At 42.7% G+C, this 21,711-nt stretch overlaps 1 protein-coding gene across 2 annotated transcripts in view; it reads right to left on the bottom strand.

Moving 5' to 3' along the window:
* Positions 1-3,804: 3,804 nt before the first annotated feature.
* EXT1 (exostosin glycosyltransferase 1) overlaps positions 3,805-21,711 on the bottom strand; it is a 265,593-nt gene continuing 247,686 nt past the window's right edge. For both annotated transcript variants that reach the window (XM_054590424.1, XM_054590423.1), the window contains 5 exons: positions 19,786-19,881; positions 14,973-15,062; positions 9,726-9,886; positions 7,383-7,554; positions 3,805-4,342 (listed from right to left, as the gene is read on the bottom strand). In XM_054590424.1, the coding sequence (XP_054446399.1) occupies positions 4,157-4,342; positions 7,383-7,554; positions 9,726-9,886; positions 14,973-15,062; positions 19,786-19,881 (705 nt within the window). In that variant the 3' untranslated portion in view covers positions 3,805-4,156. The remainder of the gene's footprint in view (positions 4,343-7,382; positions 7,555-9,725; positions 9,887-14,972; positions 15,063-19,785; positions 19,882-21,711) is intronic.

Below are 21,711 nucleotides of genomic sequence, written 5' to 3' on the forward strand. Positions count from 1 at the left end.
CTGGAGGATAATAATACAGCCTTCCTCACCTATTTACCTGGGCAGGGGCAGTCTCAAATTTGGGTAGCTCCTCCAGCCTCCTCATATGGAACATAGTAAAACTGTAGATCAGTGGCCACCACAGACAAACCCCGCTGAGTAAAGCTCATGGCAATAAAACCCTTTGATTTTTGGAAAGGACAGAGAAGGAGAGCTGGTGTCCGGGAGTCACCTTATTATTGAGATTATGCTGTAAATGGTAGCTTTTGTATCCAGAGCTTCTGCCTGGTGTTACTGAGTTAATGAGAGGGACCCTGTTCTTAGGAATGTCGATCCCATTTTTTTAGGGTAGCCTTGGAGTCAAGGAATAATTTAAACTTTCCCATGTGGAAGCTCTAAGACTGAGGGAGGCAAGTCTAGCACAGCAGGTTATTAATACGTACGCACTGAGAGCTCAAGTTAGAACAACTATGTCTCCATCAAGCATGCCTGCGAAAGTGGGGCCAGCAGGGAAAAGAACGTTCTTGGTTAAATCTGGCCAAGAATGACAAAGCCATCTGTAAGGTCCTTGTCCACAGTTGCTGCAGATGGAAGCTAGGTAAATGAATTCAGTAACTAAGGTCCCGATGTACCAGTTACATTTAGAATGTATTAACTATTAGAAGGCAGGGATGTTTTTATTTGAGAGTTTATAGCAACAGCTGGTACTTTTTAAGAGACCTGAGGGAATATGAGACTTTCTGGTCTGGGAAGTTCGCCTCAGCTTCTGAATCCGTAATTCAGCTTGTCCAGCAAGAGTCTTACTCAGATTCTCACCTGACCAAACCCTCTGCCTTCTTCCCACACCCGCCTTTTAAACAGGTTTGGTTAAAATTTCATTAGTTCTTAAATCAAGAGCTGATTTAAAAAAAAAAAAGTATATAGGTCTATCCATTCATTCATCTCACCCCTAATTAAAGTTCAGTAACCTTTATGAAAGGCCACTGTATAATACTTCTTCAAGTGACCAGGTATTCCAGAACCTACTGCAAACGAAAAACAAAAATCACTCCTAAAGGAAAATTGAAGGAAGCAACGGAGATTGATCCTTCTTTGAGCACCATTTGTAACAAGAAGAAATTAAACTGTAATGCACATAAGATTCCAGGTACCAGAGCTTTCACTTCTTCCTGAAGCATCCTATTGGAAGGGAGGCTGATATGTCCAGGTAGACCTGCCTATGTTGTCTTTTGTAAGGTGACTGCAATGATTATTTCGTGAATTTTTCTGTAGAGTCTCAATGTTGGGTCATTTTGTTGTTTTCAACAAAGATGATATATTTAAAGTGTATTATAAGGCTTTTGACGTATGTAAATACATATACCAGCTAAAAAAAAAACAACCCTTATTTTTAACATCATGTGTCCTAACGTGGAACTGGAAAAAGATGCGGTGTGGAAATCATAAGTGGTCCAGCCCTCTCTGGAGTTTCTGCATGCAATTCATTACGCGGTTGGCACTGCACTCCCTGCCCTTGGCTTCTTACCAGTTCATGTTGGCTCGCTCAGGGACCTCTGGTTATCATTCAAGTTGGCTGAGAGATAACTCCTGACATCCTACAGAGATGGCCATGATTTGTCAACTTGCTGCAGTGAATTACAGCTCTCTCCTTAGTGAATTAAAATTACATCTTACTGTTGGGTCTCACTGATTTGCTAGGCATTGTTCAATTCCCAGCTGTATCTTCCAAGTAGGAAAAGAACATGCTAGCTAGAAGAGATTTTCTGAGACAATGACATAAAATGATATCATGGAGACTTCAAGTGGCTGAAACGTGTGTCAGAACCTGTTCTTATATATAATTACCTTCTCCCCTCCCCCACGCCCCCCACAACATATTTTGTGTGTGGAGATTATGCCCTGTGAGCTTTGTGACAGATAAACCTGGCAAAGCAGTTTTCCAAATCCAGTCATGTGACTGTCTGCTACAATTAGGGGAGTTGCTCTGCAAGCCCAGACAACATCAGTTTTAAGTTGGCTTGGGGTCGCTGAACAAAACACTGCATTCATTTTTGCAAAGGAGAAAGACACATGGATTATGTGAGTCCAAAAAAATTAATTTAAATACAAATGTGCAACAGTTCGATGAACAAGGGTTAATTGCTCCCCCTTCGAGTCAGTGAGAGCTGCAGCTTGAATGACATGAAACCTGTTAGACTGGGCATTTGATAGAAAGAAACAGGGCCAAGGACCACCGACTTACAATTTTTCAGCTAATACATAAGAAATAATCACACTTAGAAGAAAATGTCACATGTTTGAGAGTGGGATACAGCTGGGTCAAACTGGATGGGAGAGTGATTTAGGGAGCCGCTCCGAGTCACACAATCACAGGGAAAGCCCATTGCATTGATCTTCATTACCTGTGAGCCACTCGGAACACAGCATCTGGACATGTGGGTCTGGTCTCTGCTATGCCACTAGGTAGCATGTTGAGTGCCCTCTCTGGATCTCTGCAACACCTAGTTTCCCTTGTTTACAGCATCTTCCTTCCTTGCACTCTCTTTGCAAGGTCCTTTTTCTCGTCCAAATGTCTACAGAGCAAGGATGACTTACAGTCTCCTGGATTTATGGTTTCCACTGACCAAAACCAGGCACTTGAAGTTATTTGAACATAATTCTGTGATAAAATTTTCTCCTAAAGAACACTGGAAATAAATTTATGAGATGCAGGAGAGTTTAGGGAAGAAAAACTTAAAGTGCTTGTTTACTTAGCATAAGAACCCAATAATATCTTTCTCTTCCCTATTGTCTCTTGCCTCTTCCAAGTAGAAGGTGGCATTTCGTATCAAAAGTCTCCTCTCCATCGTTTACAGTGGAGTTAAGTGATATATGTAATCCATATATATTTATATATTTTTTCAGCTTATATTTGCAGTTTTACAATAATCGGAAGCTCAAAGCAGCATCTGCAGGGATAGAAATGTCCTTTTTAACAAGCAGCACAATTGAACATCTCCAGATTTAAAAATCAAAATGAAATAAAACAGCGTTCACATTTGATTTCTAATTATTTTGTGTGCTAGATTCTTGCACAAAACAATGTTTGACCAAAAATGGGACCAGGGTCCTCATGGTGAGGTTACTTCTGAGCAATCTTGCCGTTCAATGGTAAGAATTGATACCTTCTTACTTTCTTCTCAATGGAGAAGCTTGAGGTTTTCACAAACATGAAAGAGCCTTTTTTGCAAATAATCTGTTCCTCTCCATATACTCATTCGCAGTATACTTCCTTTGCCTTTAAACCAAATCTTTCCCCAGCTCTAAGCAGACTTATGTCCACGGTTGTATAATCTAGGCCCCATCTTGGAAAAGAACTGGGTGATCGTTGTGAGTCCACACTTCTGTCTTGCTAGTGTGCTGGCAGGGGGATTGTTTGGATGGTTCCTTGTGCAAAATGAATGCTTGTTAATTATACTAGTGTTTTTCTTGGTTCTAGTTTCCCCCAACCCCCAATGGAAAAGATTATCATCCTACGTACCTCAAAGTTTTCAGTTAGAACTGCCTACCTGGAAATCATAATGCTTTCTCTCATGCAGCAACATTTAGAGATAAAAGTTCAAGTTGATCTCCAAATTCAAAGTGGAAAACAATCTGCACTGGCAGTGTTGAATAATGAACTTGTCTTAGCTTATGCTCAATTATTTCTTGACAGTGGATGGGCTGACTTACTGTGTTGTCCATGAAGTCTGAGCTTTTGTAATCACAGGAAACCCTGCATGACCCACGGCAGTGGCGTTTGTGGGAAGAGGAGCAGCAGCTTTGACATACTCACAACCAACACAATTTTGATTAAAGAAAGAACTCTGGTTTTTAATAGTTTTGATCATTAAAAAAGTTTAAACCTGCATAGCAATCATTTCAAAAATAATTATTTAATGTTCCATAATTAAACTGTACACAACCTAGTCTTGGGACATAGAAGCCAGTGAGGCGAGTTGGAGCAGTCCGGTGCAGTGCCAGGAGCCAGGGGTACAGTTCTCAGTGGCCTTTTCGTTTGTTTTCTCATTCTTTTCATGTAAGTTTATTTGGATACTTGGCACAGTCTGGCTCCACGGCTGAGCGGATCTGCACGGGAAGAGAGAGCAGCTTGACCCCAGTCCCTTCTCACTTCCCCTCCCCCACTTGGCCAGATTCCTCAAAGTCGCTCAATGTCTCGGTATTTCTTCCTCAGAATAGAGACCTGGTCTTTAAAGAGGACAGGGTCGAGCCTCATCTGAGAGTGGATCAGCGGCATGTAGCCAAACCAGCTGGCAAACGTATTCATGCAGCTCTGTCGCTGGGCAAAGTGGTCAGGGTCAGCCCAGCGGGAAGCCCGAGAGGTCTGGGGAGAGGAGAGAAAGAAGGAAGATCATGAGCCAAGCGCAAGGTGAGACGGAGACACTGCAGAAAACCGGCAGACACACAGGCACGTGGCAGACCTCGGGGTCTGCCACCAAACCTCCCTGGTCCTTGTGCCTGGGGAAAATTCCAGCACGGGTCCTGGTTTTCCCAAGACAGGCTACTGTCCTCAGTGCTAAACACACATACAAACAACGATCAATACTGAATGACTGATTCTCTACTCAGTAAATGACTTACCAATTTTACCACGACTACTGTGGTCACTAAATATAAAAGTCCTCTTTTCACGTGGGATCAAATATTATGACTAACAATGGGTTTGTGGTTTCAAAGACAGTTTTCTAAAACTTTCTTGTTTATTTGGTTGATTCTGGGTAAGTAGAAAGGATGGATACCATTCGCATTATGTGCTGCCTCTAAGGTTGGTTAAATATTTTTAGACCATGAAAATGACTGACATGGATTTAAAAGAAAGCCTTAAATGACTTGAGTGCTGACACTTAAATAGATGAACTAAGCATAGTGTCTTTAAAACCATGTTTTTATGGAAGAAGGAAAAGCTGGGTTGCTCAATTATGGGAACAGACAAACTCGTTTGTGTCATTTACGCAACTGTTTAATGATTTATGTGTATGTGTGTGTGGTCACTGTGCTTGAATCCTTATGCATTCTTAGAAAATATTTTCATAGGAAGGTAGGTTTGACTGTGAAAATCACCCAGGGTCACTTGAAAACAAGCATCAACATGCTTGAAAGTAACTACTGAAGGCAAATAGAAATGTCAAGTACCAAGCAGCAGAGAAACGAACAGAAGATTATTTGTAAAAAGTGTTTTCATGACGTTCACTTGAGACTCACAACAACCTGATCAAGTTATCTACCTAGGTAATCAATCACATGCCCACTCCATAGGTGAGGAAGTAGGTTCAGGGAAGTTAAAATTATTTGTTCAAGACTGGAACGGGACAGAACTCGGGGTTCATTTTTTACCTTTTATACTAGAAGAACTCTGTTTGGTAAATCAAATTACGCTGAGCATTTGAGTTCATGAAAGGGCAGATAGTCGCCACTTTGTCCCTACCTCGGTGTGAGCTTGCAGGCCATTTCTGATTGGCCCACTCCTTCCCAAAAGGAAAGGACTCCCCCACCTCCTGGTAAGTGCTCACATATGCAAAGAGCTTAAGCTCATTCTTACTCTCTTTTAAAAATAATTTTTTTAAAAAAGTCTCCTGAATTACTTAAGTATATTTTTTGTCTCTAGATTTTACTTTGAGTCAACCAACATACTAGAGAAGATATCTTTTCAGTATAATAAAAGTACAGTCTTCAAGCATGATATTCATTTATTTCACCAGTCATGCAAACATTCAATAAACAAATGTGTTTGATGGGAAGTGTGTTTGATGGGGCAAATACAGTACAAATTTAAATAGACACATCTAGACCTAAGGCTAAATTTAGATTTGTCCCCAAAATGATGTGTGAAAGTATTAGAAATATCGGTTTGGTAGAATGAGGCAAATCTATGAGAATTGGGCATAAAACCAACCCCTAAGAAATCATGTGTCATTAGAGTTCCACCTCTAATCAGCATATAACCTCAGGGAAGCTCATAGGACTCTCTGAGCAAACAATGAAAAGGAATGTTGTATCCTTAGATGAGATAATATATATTTGAAAATACCTGGGCACAAAGTAGACACTCAATATATCTTGCTTAGTTTGACTGTTCTTTCAAACTAAGGCTGAATATCCTTTCAGCCTTAAAGGTGAAAAAGTCTTCCAAATCTCCTGGCCTGCACTTTTAGTGGTTAGAGGGAAATAGAATTTTCTACTAGACACTTTGTTCACCAAGGACAGCAGCTGTGTCATAAACAGGACCTAGCACAGTGCCTGATAGAACCTCTGCATGTTCAGTAACTATCGAATGACTAAATTTTATAAACTGAAAATCCTATAAATATGTTGCTCTTACTAAACTTAGTGAATGAAAAACCATCAATTGTGAGGCATGGCTGACTTTTCCTTTGCAAAAGCTAGATTTCTATATGATTTCCAGTATTTGTTAGACCAAGGTAAATGGAAAACCCTAAACAATGGAACTGATGAAACCATGTTAAAATATGTCCTTGAAGGTTGATTCAAATCCTGTTGAATGATCCTCTGTGATTTAACATGGGTAGATCTAAATGGCCTTACTTAAGGTTTCTGCATTCTTACTTATATTACTGGGCTCTATCCAGGGTAATAAGGGCAGATGAGCTTCAGCATATGCAGATCATCCTCACACCAGACCCGGGGGCGTGGAAGAACAAGCAGTGGAAAGAGCAGAGCCTGGATTTCAACTCCCAGTTCTGTCTCTAATACTGGGAGACGCGTAGCAATATGCTTAAATTCTCTGGGTCCTAGTTTCCTTACTAGTAAGAAGAGAGAGTTGGAGTTTATTTCCTTGCAAGGACATTCAGTACTAAACTTTTATGACTCAACGTAATATTTTACTTTTATACAATTTTTCATGTATGTTATCTCATCGCCCTGAGGTAGATTTCTCCATTTCCATTTTAAAGATGAGCTAACTGAGTTTCAGAAGGCAACTGACTTGCCTACAGCTTGTAAGTGCTGGTTCTAGAACTGGCAATCAAGTACTGAGACACCCAGTCTGCCCCCATGAAGCTCATCCAACCCAAGAGCAACCTCCAGAAGGCTGTGTTGAGAGTATTATTGGCTATTCATTAAATAAAATACTGATGGTCACCTTACATAAATTCTTTAACTGTGGAGAAGGCATGTCTTTCTCATGCCACCTTGTAGGTCACATGAGAGCTTTTATATCCTTGACATAAAGATCTCCTTGACTTATGTCTTCCCACTTATCCATGTGCCAAACATACACTCCCTGAGAGTCTTTAGATGTGTGTTTTTAATGTATCTCCTCAGTATGCTTCTTAGGGGAACAGTGGGTCCTCCTTACCTCCAGGTGACCCACCAGCAAGCAAAGCAAGGGGGCAGAGCTCTCTTACCTGTCCCATCATTGTCTCCTTATACTGCTTCTTCTGGGTCACTTTGATTGGAGGCAACTTTGTCACAGCAGACACCAGGAAATTCATGAGAATGTCCTCACAGTTGGCCAGTTGGTCCACCATGTTCTTCAGGCTGGCTGGCAGATAATGGGTGTACAGGTAGTGATAATATCTGTAAAAACCAAAGATATTTCCCGGGCAGGCCATCGTTACACATGGTGGTCTTCTTTGACAGAAAACACATACCTGTTCTTTGGATCCCTAAACATGTCATAGATGATGATGATAATAACTATTACTTACACGGTTCTGACTATACAAGGTGGGGGAAAGATAGGTGTGGTTATTCATATGTAAAATAATACAATAATTAATAAATCATACAAGAATAAACTGTGTTTGGCATAACCTACTTTTGCCCCACCCTGCATGCCAATAATGTTCTAAAGTGCTTTACAACAAATGCTTCATCTAACTTTTATAAGTAATCTATGCTGTAGGTATTATTGTTATCCTCATTTTGCAGATACAGGTACAGAGACACATGCAGATATAGCTTATCCAGCCTAAGTTTAATAGCAGGCTAGTTGGTAAGAAACAGGATACTTAAATGGCAAGAAGTTAGTTACATATAATCTATTTATCATTATAAGCTGCTTTACAATTTTAATTATGGTTTAGTCAGAACTATATTTAAGACTATCCCATAACTCTGAATCCAACAATATACTGTTTTATTTCTGTGGCCTATAAACCATATATTTCAACACTAATTAATCTGGTGGTCAATCACTGTGGAGAACCTAAATTAATTTGAATTATTTTTACCCTAATATTTTTTGGAGGGACATGGAGTATATATTTATAGAAAAAGTCACTTGAATGAGTCAGATTCATTAAGTGGCAGTGACAAGAAGAAAGGAAACAACGAATTTCAAGAGGTAGACTCCTAAGATGAAGATTCAGCCCATCTACACGTTTACACCTTGTGCATTTCCAGCTCTTTGATATGGCAAGATTCTCTATTCTTCACTAAAAAGGAGGAGCTTAAGATTGGTGTATATACCTTACTAAGGCAGAAGAGTGGGGATTTCATTTATGATTAAGTCAGGAACACTAAATAATTTGGCAATATTACCCAAGTCCCCTGGCTTTAAAGACCATATATGCAAACACCTCCCAAATTTTTATCTCCATCCCTTACCTCTTTCAGCATACCTGTTGGATGTCTCACCAAGCCCAACACTGACTCCTGTACTTCCTTTAATACTTATTCCATCTACAGCTTTCTGTCTGCTGGTAGCTACTCTATCCTGCCAGTACTTCAGGTCAAAAAACTTCTATATCCAACCTGTCAGGACAGCAGGCTGGAGCATCTTCAAAATATGCCCATCTGATCACTGCTTACCACCTCCATGGCTTCCTTTCTGCCCCAGGCTCCACTGCCTCTTGTGTGGATAATGTGAATCACCTCCCGATAGGCCGCCCTGTTCCCCCCCGGCCTGCTTAGAGTCTGTCCTCAACACAGCCTCCAGAGTGGATGCTTAAAACCAAGGAAAGAGTGCTCTGTTCAAACTGATGTCAGGGGAAGTCAAGTCCTGAACCTGGGCGCTCTCACCTGCTTTCTACTCCATTCCGCTCTAGTCACATTGGTCTTCTTGATATTCCTCCAACATTCTGCCTTGGGGCACTTGTTCTAGCTGCTTCCCAGGCCATAACACTCTTCCCACGGACATTCTCTTGGCTGACCTCCTCTCCTTCTTCAAGTCTCTGCTCAGATCTCATTTGCTCCAGAAGTGCCCTGACTACCCCCGAGCCTGCCCTTTCTCTTTGTCCTGCTAATCCTTCACCTGCCCTGCTTTGCCCTTTTGCTATGTAACTTCTCACCTTAACATGTTATAGACATACCTGTGTATTGCATCTCCCCTTGTTAGAATATAAGACCATAATAGGTGAGGCATTTTTTCTATTTTACTCAATGGTAAATCCCAAGCACCTAGAACAGTGCCAGGGGAGGGGGAGGGGAGTAACTCAATTAAGTATTTACTTTTGTAGTTGTTACTCTAAATATTCAGTTATTCAATATACCTTGAGATGTCCACACTTCAGAGGAACTGAAGATGTGACTTTACTGTAATTTCTGAAAATGCAATAAGCCAAGAGCTTCTATTGGTTTCAAAGACACATGTTGGTTACATCAACAAAACTTAAAGAGGGATGGAAATTAATTTCCATTAATGTTGTTAACAAGATTTGGCTCCAGTTCCTACTTAATGCAACAGTCAGAAACTAATCGAAGGAGTATTTGCAAATCTAAACATGCAAGACGTGTAAATGCCTCACTTGTGGTAAATAGCAGCTCCAGTCAACACCATGGAGTAGTCGTTCGTCCACTTGGACGTGTACCCCCACCGCTCCTTAGAGTTATCCCAGAAATGGCTGCGAGCGGGGTACCCCACAATCCTCTCGGGGAAGCTCTGCCAGACGGTGAAGGCAAAATCCACCTGCAGGAAGAACACAGGCCAAACAAGCAATCAGCAGTGTTAACAATGTCAAGGAAACATCACCTTCCCCCCTGCTAATTCACAACGCGAAGCCCGCAACCGTTGTGAAACATTGGTTCCATGTATTCATCAGCAAATTAAACTGACTGTTTGACATTTTGCACATAATTATGCACATTTTAATGTTTTCTGTTACAGAAACTTCAGATTAGTACAGAAATAAAAGACATTTGCTGATGTGTCCTTTAGAAATCCACTCTGTTCAAGCTAAACGACAAGTCAAAAAACTCGTCGCTTCCTCCCTGCTCCCCATGGCACACGTGACCGCTGATTCACGGGCGGCACAAATGCACCTGTTTCATAAATGGGAGCAGATTTCCTACATACATCGGGGGTATGGATGTACAGCGTATATCATAACCAGCACGCAGCAAAGCCAAAGTGACTAAAATAAAAGCATCCTCTTAAGAGCGAGAGAAAAGGTGTTTAAAACAACACCCAAGTTCTAACAGAAACACAAAGCAGACAAAAAGAAGCAGTAATTCAGGCCTCTCAGGTTTGAAGATGCATAGTGCCAGGGAGTTCTAGAAAAAGCACCTGCAGTGAAAAATCACTAAGAATAAGTAGAGACATGGCCAAGTGAAGCCACAGGGTTATTTTAAAGGAAATGCAGCTACATGACTTCCCAGTGTTTATCATAACCCAAAGCAGGTACTTCTGAATATGCTATAAACTAATATTTATAATTAGCAAATAGTCTGTTTTCAAATGTGCAAGCTTACTTGTGACTTTCTATGATTTCATGAATGACAAATACAATAATATAGAAAGTAAAAATAAAAATAGTAACAGTAAACAGATACTGCTCATAATTGTGTAATGCTTAGAGTGGGTGTAGGTACTTAGATGTTTTAACTCATTTAATTTTATTCCTGTGAAAAGGTAATTTTATATTCTCAAATTTACAGAGAGGGAAGCTAAGGTTTATGGAGGTTCAAATAATCTGCCAGAGATGGCAAGTGGCAGAGCCGACATTTGGACCTGGCAATATGGTTTCAGATTTGGTGTGTACTGTTTTCATAGCCTCTCTTTTAGTTCTGCTGCTCCAATGTTGAAAGCAATTTATCTCTCATACAGGCTACACATTCACCCTACAACCTTTGCTCTACCTCTTCTTGATAAGCAGTAAAAATAGAAATTTCATTTATTCCCCCAATAGTTCAAGTCTCAGCACAGTGATCTCTCAGGCGTTCAAGAGCAGAGCAAATAAGTTTTCACGACAGCTAAAAGGTGAAAAGAACCCCAATTCCGGCCACTAATGAAGAAATAAACTAAATATGGTATATCAATACAATGGAATATTATTCAGCTATAAAAAGGAATGAAATACTGATACATGCTGCAATATGGACAAACCTTGAAACGTTATGCTGAGGGACAGAAACCACACACAAAAGGCCACAGAGTATATGGTTCTATTTACATGAAAGCCTGGAATATGCCAATACCCAGAGACAGAGCATAGATTGGTGTTTCCTAAAGTTAGGGAGTGACTGATTAATGGGTATGGGGTTTCCTTTTGGGGTCATGAAAATGTTTTAGAATAAGGCAGAGGTAATAACTATACAACACTGTAAATGTACTACATGACACTAATTATACACTTTATCATGGTCAATTTTATGTTATGTGAATTTTACCTCAACTAAAAGGCAAAGTGAAATAGGCCTAGATCAATATTTCCCAAGCTTTCATCATAGGCATAGCATCCTCTCTGTCTTTGCCACATTCCCAGACCACCCATTCAATGACTGACTTAGTATTTTTCTTTCAACTGCCTGCTCTTTTTTTTTTTCCTCTTCTCCTCACTAGCCTCATTTTAGGTACATATGTCAGTGAAACTCTAGGTTTGATTGCTGGCTACATAATTTTCTAACAAACATTAAAGGAAATAGATACTTATTAAAATCAAGAACACGCTTGCCATGCACCACGTAAAACCGTTTCATGGGCACGGACCACTTTTGGAGAAACACCAGCCTGTGTGATCTGCAGAGCCCTTTCATCTCTGAATTTTGGGGGCTCAGAACTCACCATTTTTATAAGCGTCCATAAATTCAAACTTTTAGGAAAATCTAGTTTGGTGTCCGATCTGCAGATAGGAGGGCCCTAACACCATAGCTTGTGCCCCTAAATGGTGACGGCCAGGCTGTGATAACCTGCATCTTGTCACTGGCGTTCAAATGCTAAGGGAGCCCTTGGGTGGGACAGAACATTCTGCAGCCTGTCGTCAAAGAATCAGCCTGGCGTCAAAGGATCAGCCTGGCTGTCAGTGCTCTTTGGGGTTTTCCATTATTCTTTGAACAGGAAACACATGTACGGGAAACTACTAGAGAGCCTGATGGGGGTGTTTTCAGCACGTGCATTTCTTACTGCCTCAAAGCTGTTTCAAGTCGTTTCAAAGGAACTCCAAAGTAAATTCAGATAAAGCTCTGATTCCTGTGAGTTCTGCTTTCACACAGATCATTAGCACACCAAAGAAGGCAAAGGTCAGCTCATGGCCTTTTCTCTTAGACACCAACATCTGTTTTCTTTTGAGAATCTGCAGCAACCCAGATAAATGTAAATAACTATAAACCAACTACATCTAATACCCTTTAAAGGAGGCTGTTTAAAAATTTCTCCTTAATACTACAGAGAGACATTTAAACAAGCTAAGAATCCTTAGAGAAGAAATAAAATGAACTAACATCTATTCACTTAAAAGAGAGAGAAGAGAGAAATTCTGTCCTGGACCATCTTAGGCAACACAGCCACTCCACTGATCCACAGGCAACAGTAAACCAGACGGCCAGCCTCTTAAATTTGCCTATGATTTTCAACCCACGTTGACTTCTAATTACTTCACATACAACACACGTTCCTCCCAATGTGCACCGAGTGGCTAGAACTGCTTTTCTTTTAAAATAATTTCACTAGCACACAACTATATCCCAGCAGCTGAGTGTTACTTCACTGCGGGACAGGGAAAGACAAATCCTAGAGTGACCCTAATTGCCTGGTGCCCAGGGGACGATGTAAGACGATGAATCAATACTTGAGGGAATAGGATAGTGACTTAGGTATATGCTGTAGTTGTCTTGACCGTGCATTCCACCACACCATTGGATGCTTTCCTGTGTTTGCTCTCTGAGGTCCATGCTCTACTATGCTCTGCTATGCTCTGTACCCTGAGATGCTGGGACCCTACGCACGGCTCCGCCTGGTCTTCCTTGCTGGCTGGTGGCTGACTGGGTGAGGTCAGTGGGAGCCTTCAGCCAAGAAATGGAGGGGAGACAGAGGGAGAGCTGCCCCAGTTCTGGCACCAGAGTTCCGGCAGCTGCCATGTTCCTCCATGATGATTCCCTTGTGGGGCAGCCTCTTTTCCCCAGTTCCACCTCTCGGGGGCTCTGGAAATGCTATTTCCTCCCCGGGCTCCTTCAAGCCTGGGGTAGGAGCTGTTTCCTTTTCTTGTTACTCTCCAGGTGTCTTGCCATCTCTTGTGCCATCCTTTTAACCGCATCTACCTCTCTAAATAACCCTAAACCCCTCTATTTGCACCTCGTGCTTTGAATTCTGTTTGCTGCCAAAACTCTGATGGCTCTAGGCAGAACTGTGCAATCAAAGCACCTGGCATGCAGACCAGAACAGAGAAATCCCTCAATAAATACCTGTTGAATAAATGTGCTCCTGGGACGCCAACTTCCCTTGCAGGAAGCCGCAGACAAGTGCAAGCTGGGTGTCCGTACCCTGTATTTCACAGCTGTCTTTCCCTTTGAACCTGAAGCACATCTTCTCCCCCTACCCCTCCTCCCTCCTGCCGACTTACACAGGACACCACTGGCTGCGTGTTCACACGTTAATCCCCTCGGCACACACCCTCCACTCATTCGTTCACCCACCGAGCATTTGCAGAGCTTCACAAAAAACATGTCACCAACGTGAGGCCTAGCACAGTTTGTCCTGGCGTTAATTAGGTTGACCTTGCATATAACGTTTGTTCAAGGCCATCTGATGGAAACGGGAAGCATCCATGGACTTTTAAGAGACACTGTGACTGGTAGCTTGGGTTGTCACCGAGTCTTGCCTATGTGGGCAGCGGGCCACTAGAATCAGGCTGGCTTCCAGGACTGTACGTGCTGGGAAGTGCCCGTGTTCACATTGAAAGGAAAATGATTATGAATAAAAAGGACAAAAAGAAAGGGAGAAGGAGCACATATAAGTAGCTAAGTCTCCACACTTTTTAGCGGCTGCCATTAATAATGCATTTCCGATATACTACATTTTTCTATAACTGTCTTTGGTGCCTTGTATGGTTTAAAGTAAGGTTTCAGAGATCAATACTCATTCGAGTTGTAAAAATTGCTTTTCTACTATATCTATCTTTCCTCTGCTCTCTCTCTCTCCCCTCCTCCTCACATATTCTCTGTGCAATCTTATTTTTGGCACAAATACCTGAATGTCTGAAATAGCAGGGATCTCCATCTCAGCCTTAAAGTGAAACCGTATACTCTTGCTCTTGTGTGGGTGAAAGAAAATGAGCACTTTAAACCAAGACAGAAAAGCTGCCTTAGGAACACAGAACAGTGTTCCCTAACAGAGGCAACACACACCCACACAGGCATTAGGATAATTGGGGAAGGAGGGGACTGCTTGCTCCGGGCAGCGTGGTGTCAAGATCATGCTAAACAGGTGCCCCCCTCGCCCCCCGTCTCCCCTCAGTTCTTCTGTACACCTGCCAGCAGCTGTGCTGTTTAAAAACAAAAAAATGAGGGCAGGCAGGAGGGGAGAGGTGAGGTTCAGCCGTGCAAATGTGGAGCCAATTAGCAAGGAAAACAAAGGGGAAGGTGCCCTCATCCGGGGCCAGGTGGAGGCAAGGTGTTCACAGGAACTGGCTTGATTAAAAGCAACTCTGCATGAAGTTTTGAAAAATGTTTCCGATTTGGCCAAGGCCCAGGAAAGAGAAGCGCTGGCACCTTGGGGTTTGGGCTGGGGCAGTGCCTGAAGAGCCCACTGCCCGCTCCTCGGGGGGAGGGGGAATGCTCACCTCTGTGGTGGAAAGGACGGTGTCCTCGTCAAGGCTGAGCACAGCGTCCGTGACGATGTTGTCATAGGGCAGAAAACGGCTGCTCATAACCTGGGGGTAAACAGAAAGTGAGCAGAAGGGAAGGAATTAGGAAAGAGAGAAGTCTATTTTGAGTTTTGTTTTCAAGACAATTCCCTGATCCTCAACCTTCGGAGAGAACCTTCTAGCGCTATGTCACCCCTCGACATTGAAGACTTCCTTTTCTCATCAGTACCGACTCATTGGTTTCAGCATTTGGGCACCTACTGAGTACAGATACCTTGCTAGTTAAAGAGGGCGCAGAGGAAAAGAAGATACATCCTTCTTGTTGGAGGAGCTCCTAGTCTGCCGGGACAAAGATCAAGGTGACCAGTCCTGGCCTGATACAAAAAATGCCGGGAGCTCAGAGGATGCAGTCACCAGCCACTTGGAAGAACAGACAAAACCTTCAAAGAAGAAGGGCTGTTGAAGGAGGGCGTTGATGGGTAGGAATTCACCAGGTATAACAGAAACAGGGCACCACAGACAGAGCGCTCAGTCCGTGCAAGGGCACAGAGGAGAGAGGCAGCACCCTGAGGCCAGCAAAGGGCGGATGGACGGAGCACGTGATTCCAAGTGTGGCACGCACATCGCCAGGAGGCCCGGTCATTTTTGGGGGTGTGCACACAAGCATCTAAAGACCCTACTATTTATTTATTTTAGCACAGATTGGAAAAACACATAGACATGCGCATATTAGTTGCTATAGCAATAAAACATAGTAGTAATCTAAAAATAATTTCACTAAAATGAAAAGTAAGCTGACTAAAGAAAAAAAATTAAATAAACAATAGCATATGTGGTCCACAGATTTAGGAGCATCGTGAAGGTAGCATATGAATAAAATTTGCGCAACTCCAGGGTAAGGCACAGTAAGCTGTGTGTGTGGGTGATCACGGAGGGCTTTGGGTCAAGGGGACCATGTGGAAAATTGAGGTTGGAGAGATGACTCTGTGACAGTCACAGCTTTAATCTTTGTGTTGAATGTACCATAGAAAAACCGTAGGAATGATGACATCATAAGAATAACTAACAAGTTTTAAACATTAACAGTGCACCAGGAAATGTTTCAAGTTCTTCAAGTCACTTCCTATTTATGACAACCCAATTTTAAAGATAGAACACGAAGGCACGGAAACGTTAAGTGTCTTGCCCTCAATGGGCCCACGAGCATTTTCATCCCGATGGTGTGATTCTCTAGACAGAGCTCCTCAGCCCTTCTGCGCCACCTGTCTCAGGCTTGAAAAGGACCTCACAGGTGCATCTGGGGCACACATGACAGTCTCACATCCGCCACCTTCCCCCGGAAGTTACAGTAACAATCATGACACCCTCCCTGAATTCACACTTGGAAACCCAAGAGAAAAGCTACATTTACCATCAACTTTCAAGGCACAGAAGCCAAGGAAGGAGGCATTTGGACACTGGAGACAGAGAAAAGGCAGACGTCTAATCTGGCCACCGAGAGCGTATGCTCCCCAAATGGGAGCATCCACTCTCCCACCCAAAGAGACCCAGGCTACGTTTACGCCAAGAACCGGCTCTTCCACGAGCCTCATCTCCAACTGGGCTTACATGCCTGTGAAGCTCCTGGAGGGCTTGTGACTTGGAAGGATGGGAAGAGCCCACTCTAGCTCATCTCTGGGAGCTCCAGGGGTGTATCTAAAGCATCATGGCTTCAGGGTCTGCGCCTACACATCTGTCAACTGGGTCAGGTTTTTTCTTCTCTCTCAGGCTTTCAAAATCAAACCAAATCAAATTCAGAGGGATTGGCAGCCCCACGCACAGTGTTCAGAAACCTCAGCCGGAAGCAGTTCTCCTGATCCTGTTTCCAGGTCCCTGCCTAATGCAGAAACTGTTAGCTGCCAGCTTAGCGACGCCCTGACCTTCCCCTTGTTAAGCCTACCAGGCAGCACTGCAAAGACAAGGCCAATAAATTCAAAACAGGATGTCACAGCCAAAGCAGCAAACACATCAATTTTAAACTCAAGGCTAGACATGGAGATTTAAGTGGGGAAGGAAAAGGACACACGGCTTCTTCCACCTCATGGGCCCAACCGTTGGCTTTAAAAGGATCCATTTCCCTTTTCTGAACCTGCTTCATCAACAATTGTAAAAGCCCCTATGGCAACCACTGCCAAATTCTAGTGGAGAAGGGAGAGGCTCTCATACAAATAGCCTGCCTTAGCTCCGTTCCATAAGTGGAATGGATTAGCATAAATGGAACCCATGTACTCACACAGTCAACTGGAGGGAACTGGGTGTTTTTCCTCATTAGGTCCTTTATGAAATAGTTAGCCACCGTGCACCAGCCCAAACCCTTCTACAATTAACAAACATGCCTAAGAAATGACCAAGACTCAAGTTTACTTTCTAATGGAGAAGATAAGAAATGTCCATAAGCAATTACAGAAAACACAACTGAGCACCTACCATATACATTCCACACTTCTAAGTCTATTTACATATATAGTATCATATCATTTGATCCTTTGAGCTCCCATGTTAGGCAGTAAGATTGTTGCCATTTACTAAAGGAGGATTGAGGCACAGAGAGTTAAATAGCTTGCATTAGGTCACACAAAAGTAAGTCTGACACTTGAGCCCGTGAAACAAACCATAACATTATAATGCCTCCCAGAAGAGTTATTTACTGAACCATTAGTGTGTAAGAGGTACAAGCCTAAGCACCTGCAATGCAGTATCTCACCTCATCCTCCAAATGGGCCCAAACCTTGGTTCCCTGGAATACAGAGCCTGCAGCAAGATTTACATGCAAGTGCTTTACCAGGAGGAGCAATCCAGAGCAGTGAGGGCGAGGGAAAGGGAGCCGTTACGACCCACTGGAAGCACTGGCCGAGGTGGAGGCCAGGACTCAGCAAAAGGCCAGAAGCCCAAATGTAAATCTAGCTGCAAGAACGTGAGGCCTCTTAACAGGCACGTCTGTAAATCCCACCAGATAGATACTTTTGTTATCACCATCATCTTGTAAGTCAGACTCCTCGCTAAGAGCAGAAATATAAAATCAATCAATAAGTCTGTGCATAAAAACGCAATACTAACCATAGAAGTCAGAATGGTTCCCAGTGAGTCAGTCAAGTTGGATCAGTTTTTAAATATCCTGACATATTCAAAGAAGACTTATCTACCGGAAGATCTAGTCACCCATGGAAGCATAACACAAAGAATCCCAAAGTTCAGACTTAACAGCTTCCACCTGCGCAAGGTTCCGGGGCTCGGGCACTGGCATCGGGGAGACAGATATAGGGGGCAGCAGGCAGAAGATTTCTGCGTGCCGGTCCCTTTTGTTGAAGCCACACCTATGGTGGCACGGATGCACAACGACAAGTAAGACTGATGTCAGGAGGCATGAGATTGTTCTAATTCATACCTTTCTCATTAAATGCTTCCCAAGCAGCTCTCTGACCACTGTGCTGCTGGAGTCCAGCCCCCAGAATGCCATCACTGTATCTGTCACATTCCCACCGTGTTCCAACATTTTGCAACCAGCACACAGTAGGCCTGCATATGCTGGAACCGAATAGGTAAGGCTCTGATCACCTTGCCCACATGACAGTTACAAGTCTCGCTGTATTATGGTGAACCATGTAAAACTGCCACTTTAGGGAGTCAAACGATGGTTTCACATGCTTCAATCTCATTTACTGATATTTTGTTATTCTGGCTCAAAGAGGTCTTACTTGGTGTGAGATAATCTCTCATGACACGACCCCTTGGAAACGAGACAGGGAGTCTCTTAGATGACAATGCTTCACCAATCTCAGTTTCATTTAGTAGTGACTAATTTCTTCACATTGGATAAGATCTAAAAGAAAGCAACGAGCAGAAGCTAGACAACAAGAACGCAACTCAGGCTCCCAATAGTGGAAGAAATTTCAAAGAGAAGGTAGCATGAGCACAGGGGTTTAAAAACTGGTTGGCAAGTTTGGCAACAGACATGAAGAACCGAGGGGTGGTCAAGACAGCAAATGGGAAAGACAAAATTAGAGGTGGGATGGGACACGGGACAATGTAAGTAATTGTGAATGATCCCATTTGCTCAGAGGACGGGGCCTATAAGGAAAGACAATGAGAGAGAAGGTAGGGAAGGCTGGCGAAGGCCAGATCGTACTTGGCTGCGAATGTTAATTTAAAGCATCAGCAAACAGATTCCCTTAAGGACCGTGAGATGAAGAAGATGATCATCCAGTCCCAGGCAAAATAAACTGGAGAACAGGAGCAAGGGGCCAGCCGGCAGCATTCACAATGGGCTCTGGTGGAGGCACCAGAACAAATTAAGGTAAGAACATCCTTTTACGATAAAAGTGAGGAAGGACCACTAGACAGACACAACCCAGATTAATCAGCTAAACCAACTCCACACATCACCACAACCACCAGCAGCCTCATCTTCAGCCTCTTCATTTACAGATGGATTACTGTTGCCAGGCCCCGAACTCATTCAATCCCAACAGCGAGCCTATGTTGTTATTTCTATTTTGCAGATGAGGAAGCTCAGAAAAAAGTGTGTACATGGTCACAAATGTCTGAAAGAGTTAGTATTAGAGACCCAGGATTCACTAATTCGAAAGCCTGACTGTCAAAGCTGAGGACATTCCGAGACAGGTACAGTTTTAAGAAAAACAGTCCAGGGCCAAGAGCAGGGGCAAGACATTTAGGGCCAATACCCAAAGCACCCCACGGGGAAATGTAGATTCTGTGGTGGTTCCACATTTAGGCGCCCTTCCAGTCCTACCTTGCTTTCTCCTTCGATGACGAAGACAGGCACAGCAGTGGCAGGCCAGCGGTGTTTGGCTGGTAGGGGTTTGTCACAATTCCATAGAACTATGATCTGAAAGGAACAGGAAATCATTAGATGGCTTGGTAGAGCTGGATTTACATAGGCTTCCAACCTAACATTTCTTCTCGGGGAGAGAGAGAGAGAGAGACATAGAGATAGAAAGAGAGAGAGAGAAACAGAGATCCAAACAAGGTAGAACAGCAGACATCAAAACTAATTTTATTTTTTAAGATTTTATTTATTTTTTAGAGAGAGGGGAAGAAAGGGAGAAAGAGAGGGAGAGAAACTTAGATGCGCAAGAGAAACATCAATCAGCGGCCTCTCACACGCCCCAAACCAGGGACCTGGCTGGCAACTCAGCCGTGTTGCCTTGACTAGGAACTGAACCAGCGAACTTTCAGTTCACAGGCTGGTACTCAGTCCACTGAGCCACATCAGCCAGGGCCAAAAATGATTTTAAAGTGAGTCCACGCCCACACAACCTTCCGAACCTGATCACTTCAGCAACTAGAGAGAAAGAATAACAAAAAGAATAACCTAAAACATTTACGTCAAGGGGGTAGGAGAAAGGGGGAGGGAAAAAAAGTCCCAGGGCTGCTGGATCTTAATAAAGTGATTTTTTTGTTTTGTTTTGAATGAGCAGCTCGTTTTATTTTTTTAACGAATCTTTTTCTAAAGTGATTTTCTAAATTCTGATATCTTGTGAGAGGTGAGATAACAACACTGATCAAATTAAATAAAAATGTATATTGCACATACGCTATGAAACTGCACTATACCAGGCAATGTGGGAGAAATAAAAATACTCAAGATGAGCTCATGTTTTCCATTCTCCAGAATGGTTGCTAATTTTATGTGACTTTATTATTTCTAATAGATGTGTTTAGTTCAAAAACGTGTACTTGAAAATTATTTAGCTGAGCAGGAGCGGGGAGGATAGGGGAACAGGCACAGGGAATAAGAAGCATAATTGGTAGGTAAGAATAGTATAGGAAATGTAGAAGCCAAAGAACTTGCATGTACAACCCATGGCCATGAACTAAGGGTGGAGGGGGGCGTGGGTGGGAGGGAGGTAAAGGGGGGAGGGAGGAAAAGGGGGGAGGGAGGTAAAGGGGGGAGGGAGATAAAGAGGAGAAGAAAACAGGACAACTGTCATAGCATAATCAATAAAATATATTAAAAAAAGAAAATTATTTAATTCTTTCCTTGTTTGTAAACCTTCTACTATAAGCTAATTTACAAATCAGAAAAACCACTGTTAATAACAGCGTATGAGAGAGAGACTAATTTGCAAAATATTGTTACTACCGATTTCATCTTCTGCTCCTAATGTCATTAGTCATGACTACTGTGACAGAGAAGTTGATGCCTCCTGACAGCAACAAGTCTGTTTCTTTTGTTGAAATTTAATTTTCTGGGTCCTCCCAGTAGCTCTTTTTTTCTTTTCTTTTCTTTTTTTAAGGTTTTATTTATTTACTTTTGGAGAGGGAGGAAGGAAGGGAGAAAGAGAGGGAGAGAAACATCAATATGCAAGAGATACATAGACTGGTCGCCTCTCACACGCCAGCCAGGGACCCGGCCCACACCCCAGGTATGTGCCCTGACTGAGAATCAAATCAGCAACGTGACATTTTGACTCACAGGCCAGCACTCAGTCCACCGAGACACGCCAGCCGGGGCCCCGTGGCACTTCTGATATTACTTTATCACTCTGACATTTAAAAACAAAATAACATGCTTGTATATTCTTTTAAAAATGCGCTGTTAGTTGTATATATTTTTAACCTGACCCCAGTGCAAAGATCTCTTTGCCACCCACCCATTACCTGTGCCAGATTTCACTTCTAAGAACCTCCAAGTTGATGAAAAGGGCATAACAAG

This window comes from Pteronotus mesoamericanus, unplaced genomic scaffold, assembly GCF_021234165.1.
Source record: "Pteronotus mesoamericanus isolate MK-2021 breed Mesoamerican mustached bat unplaced genomic scaffold, CSHL_Meso_final scaffold_174, whole genome shotgun sequence".
NCBI lineage: Eukaryota > Metazoa > Chordata > Mammalia > Chiroptera > Mormoopidae > Pteronotus > Pteronotus mesoamericanus.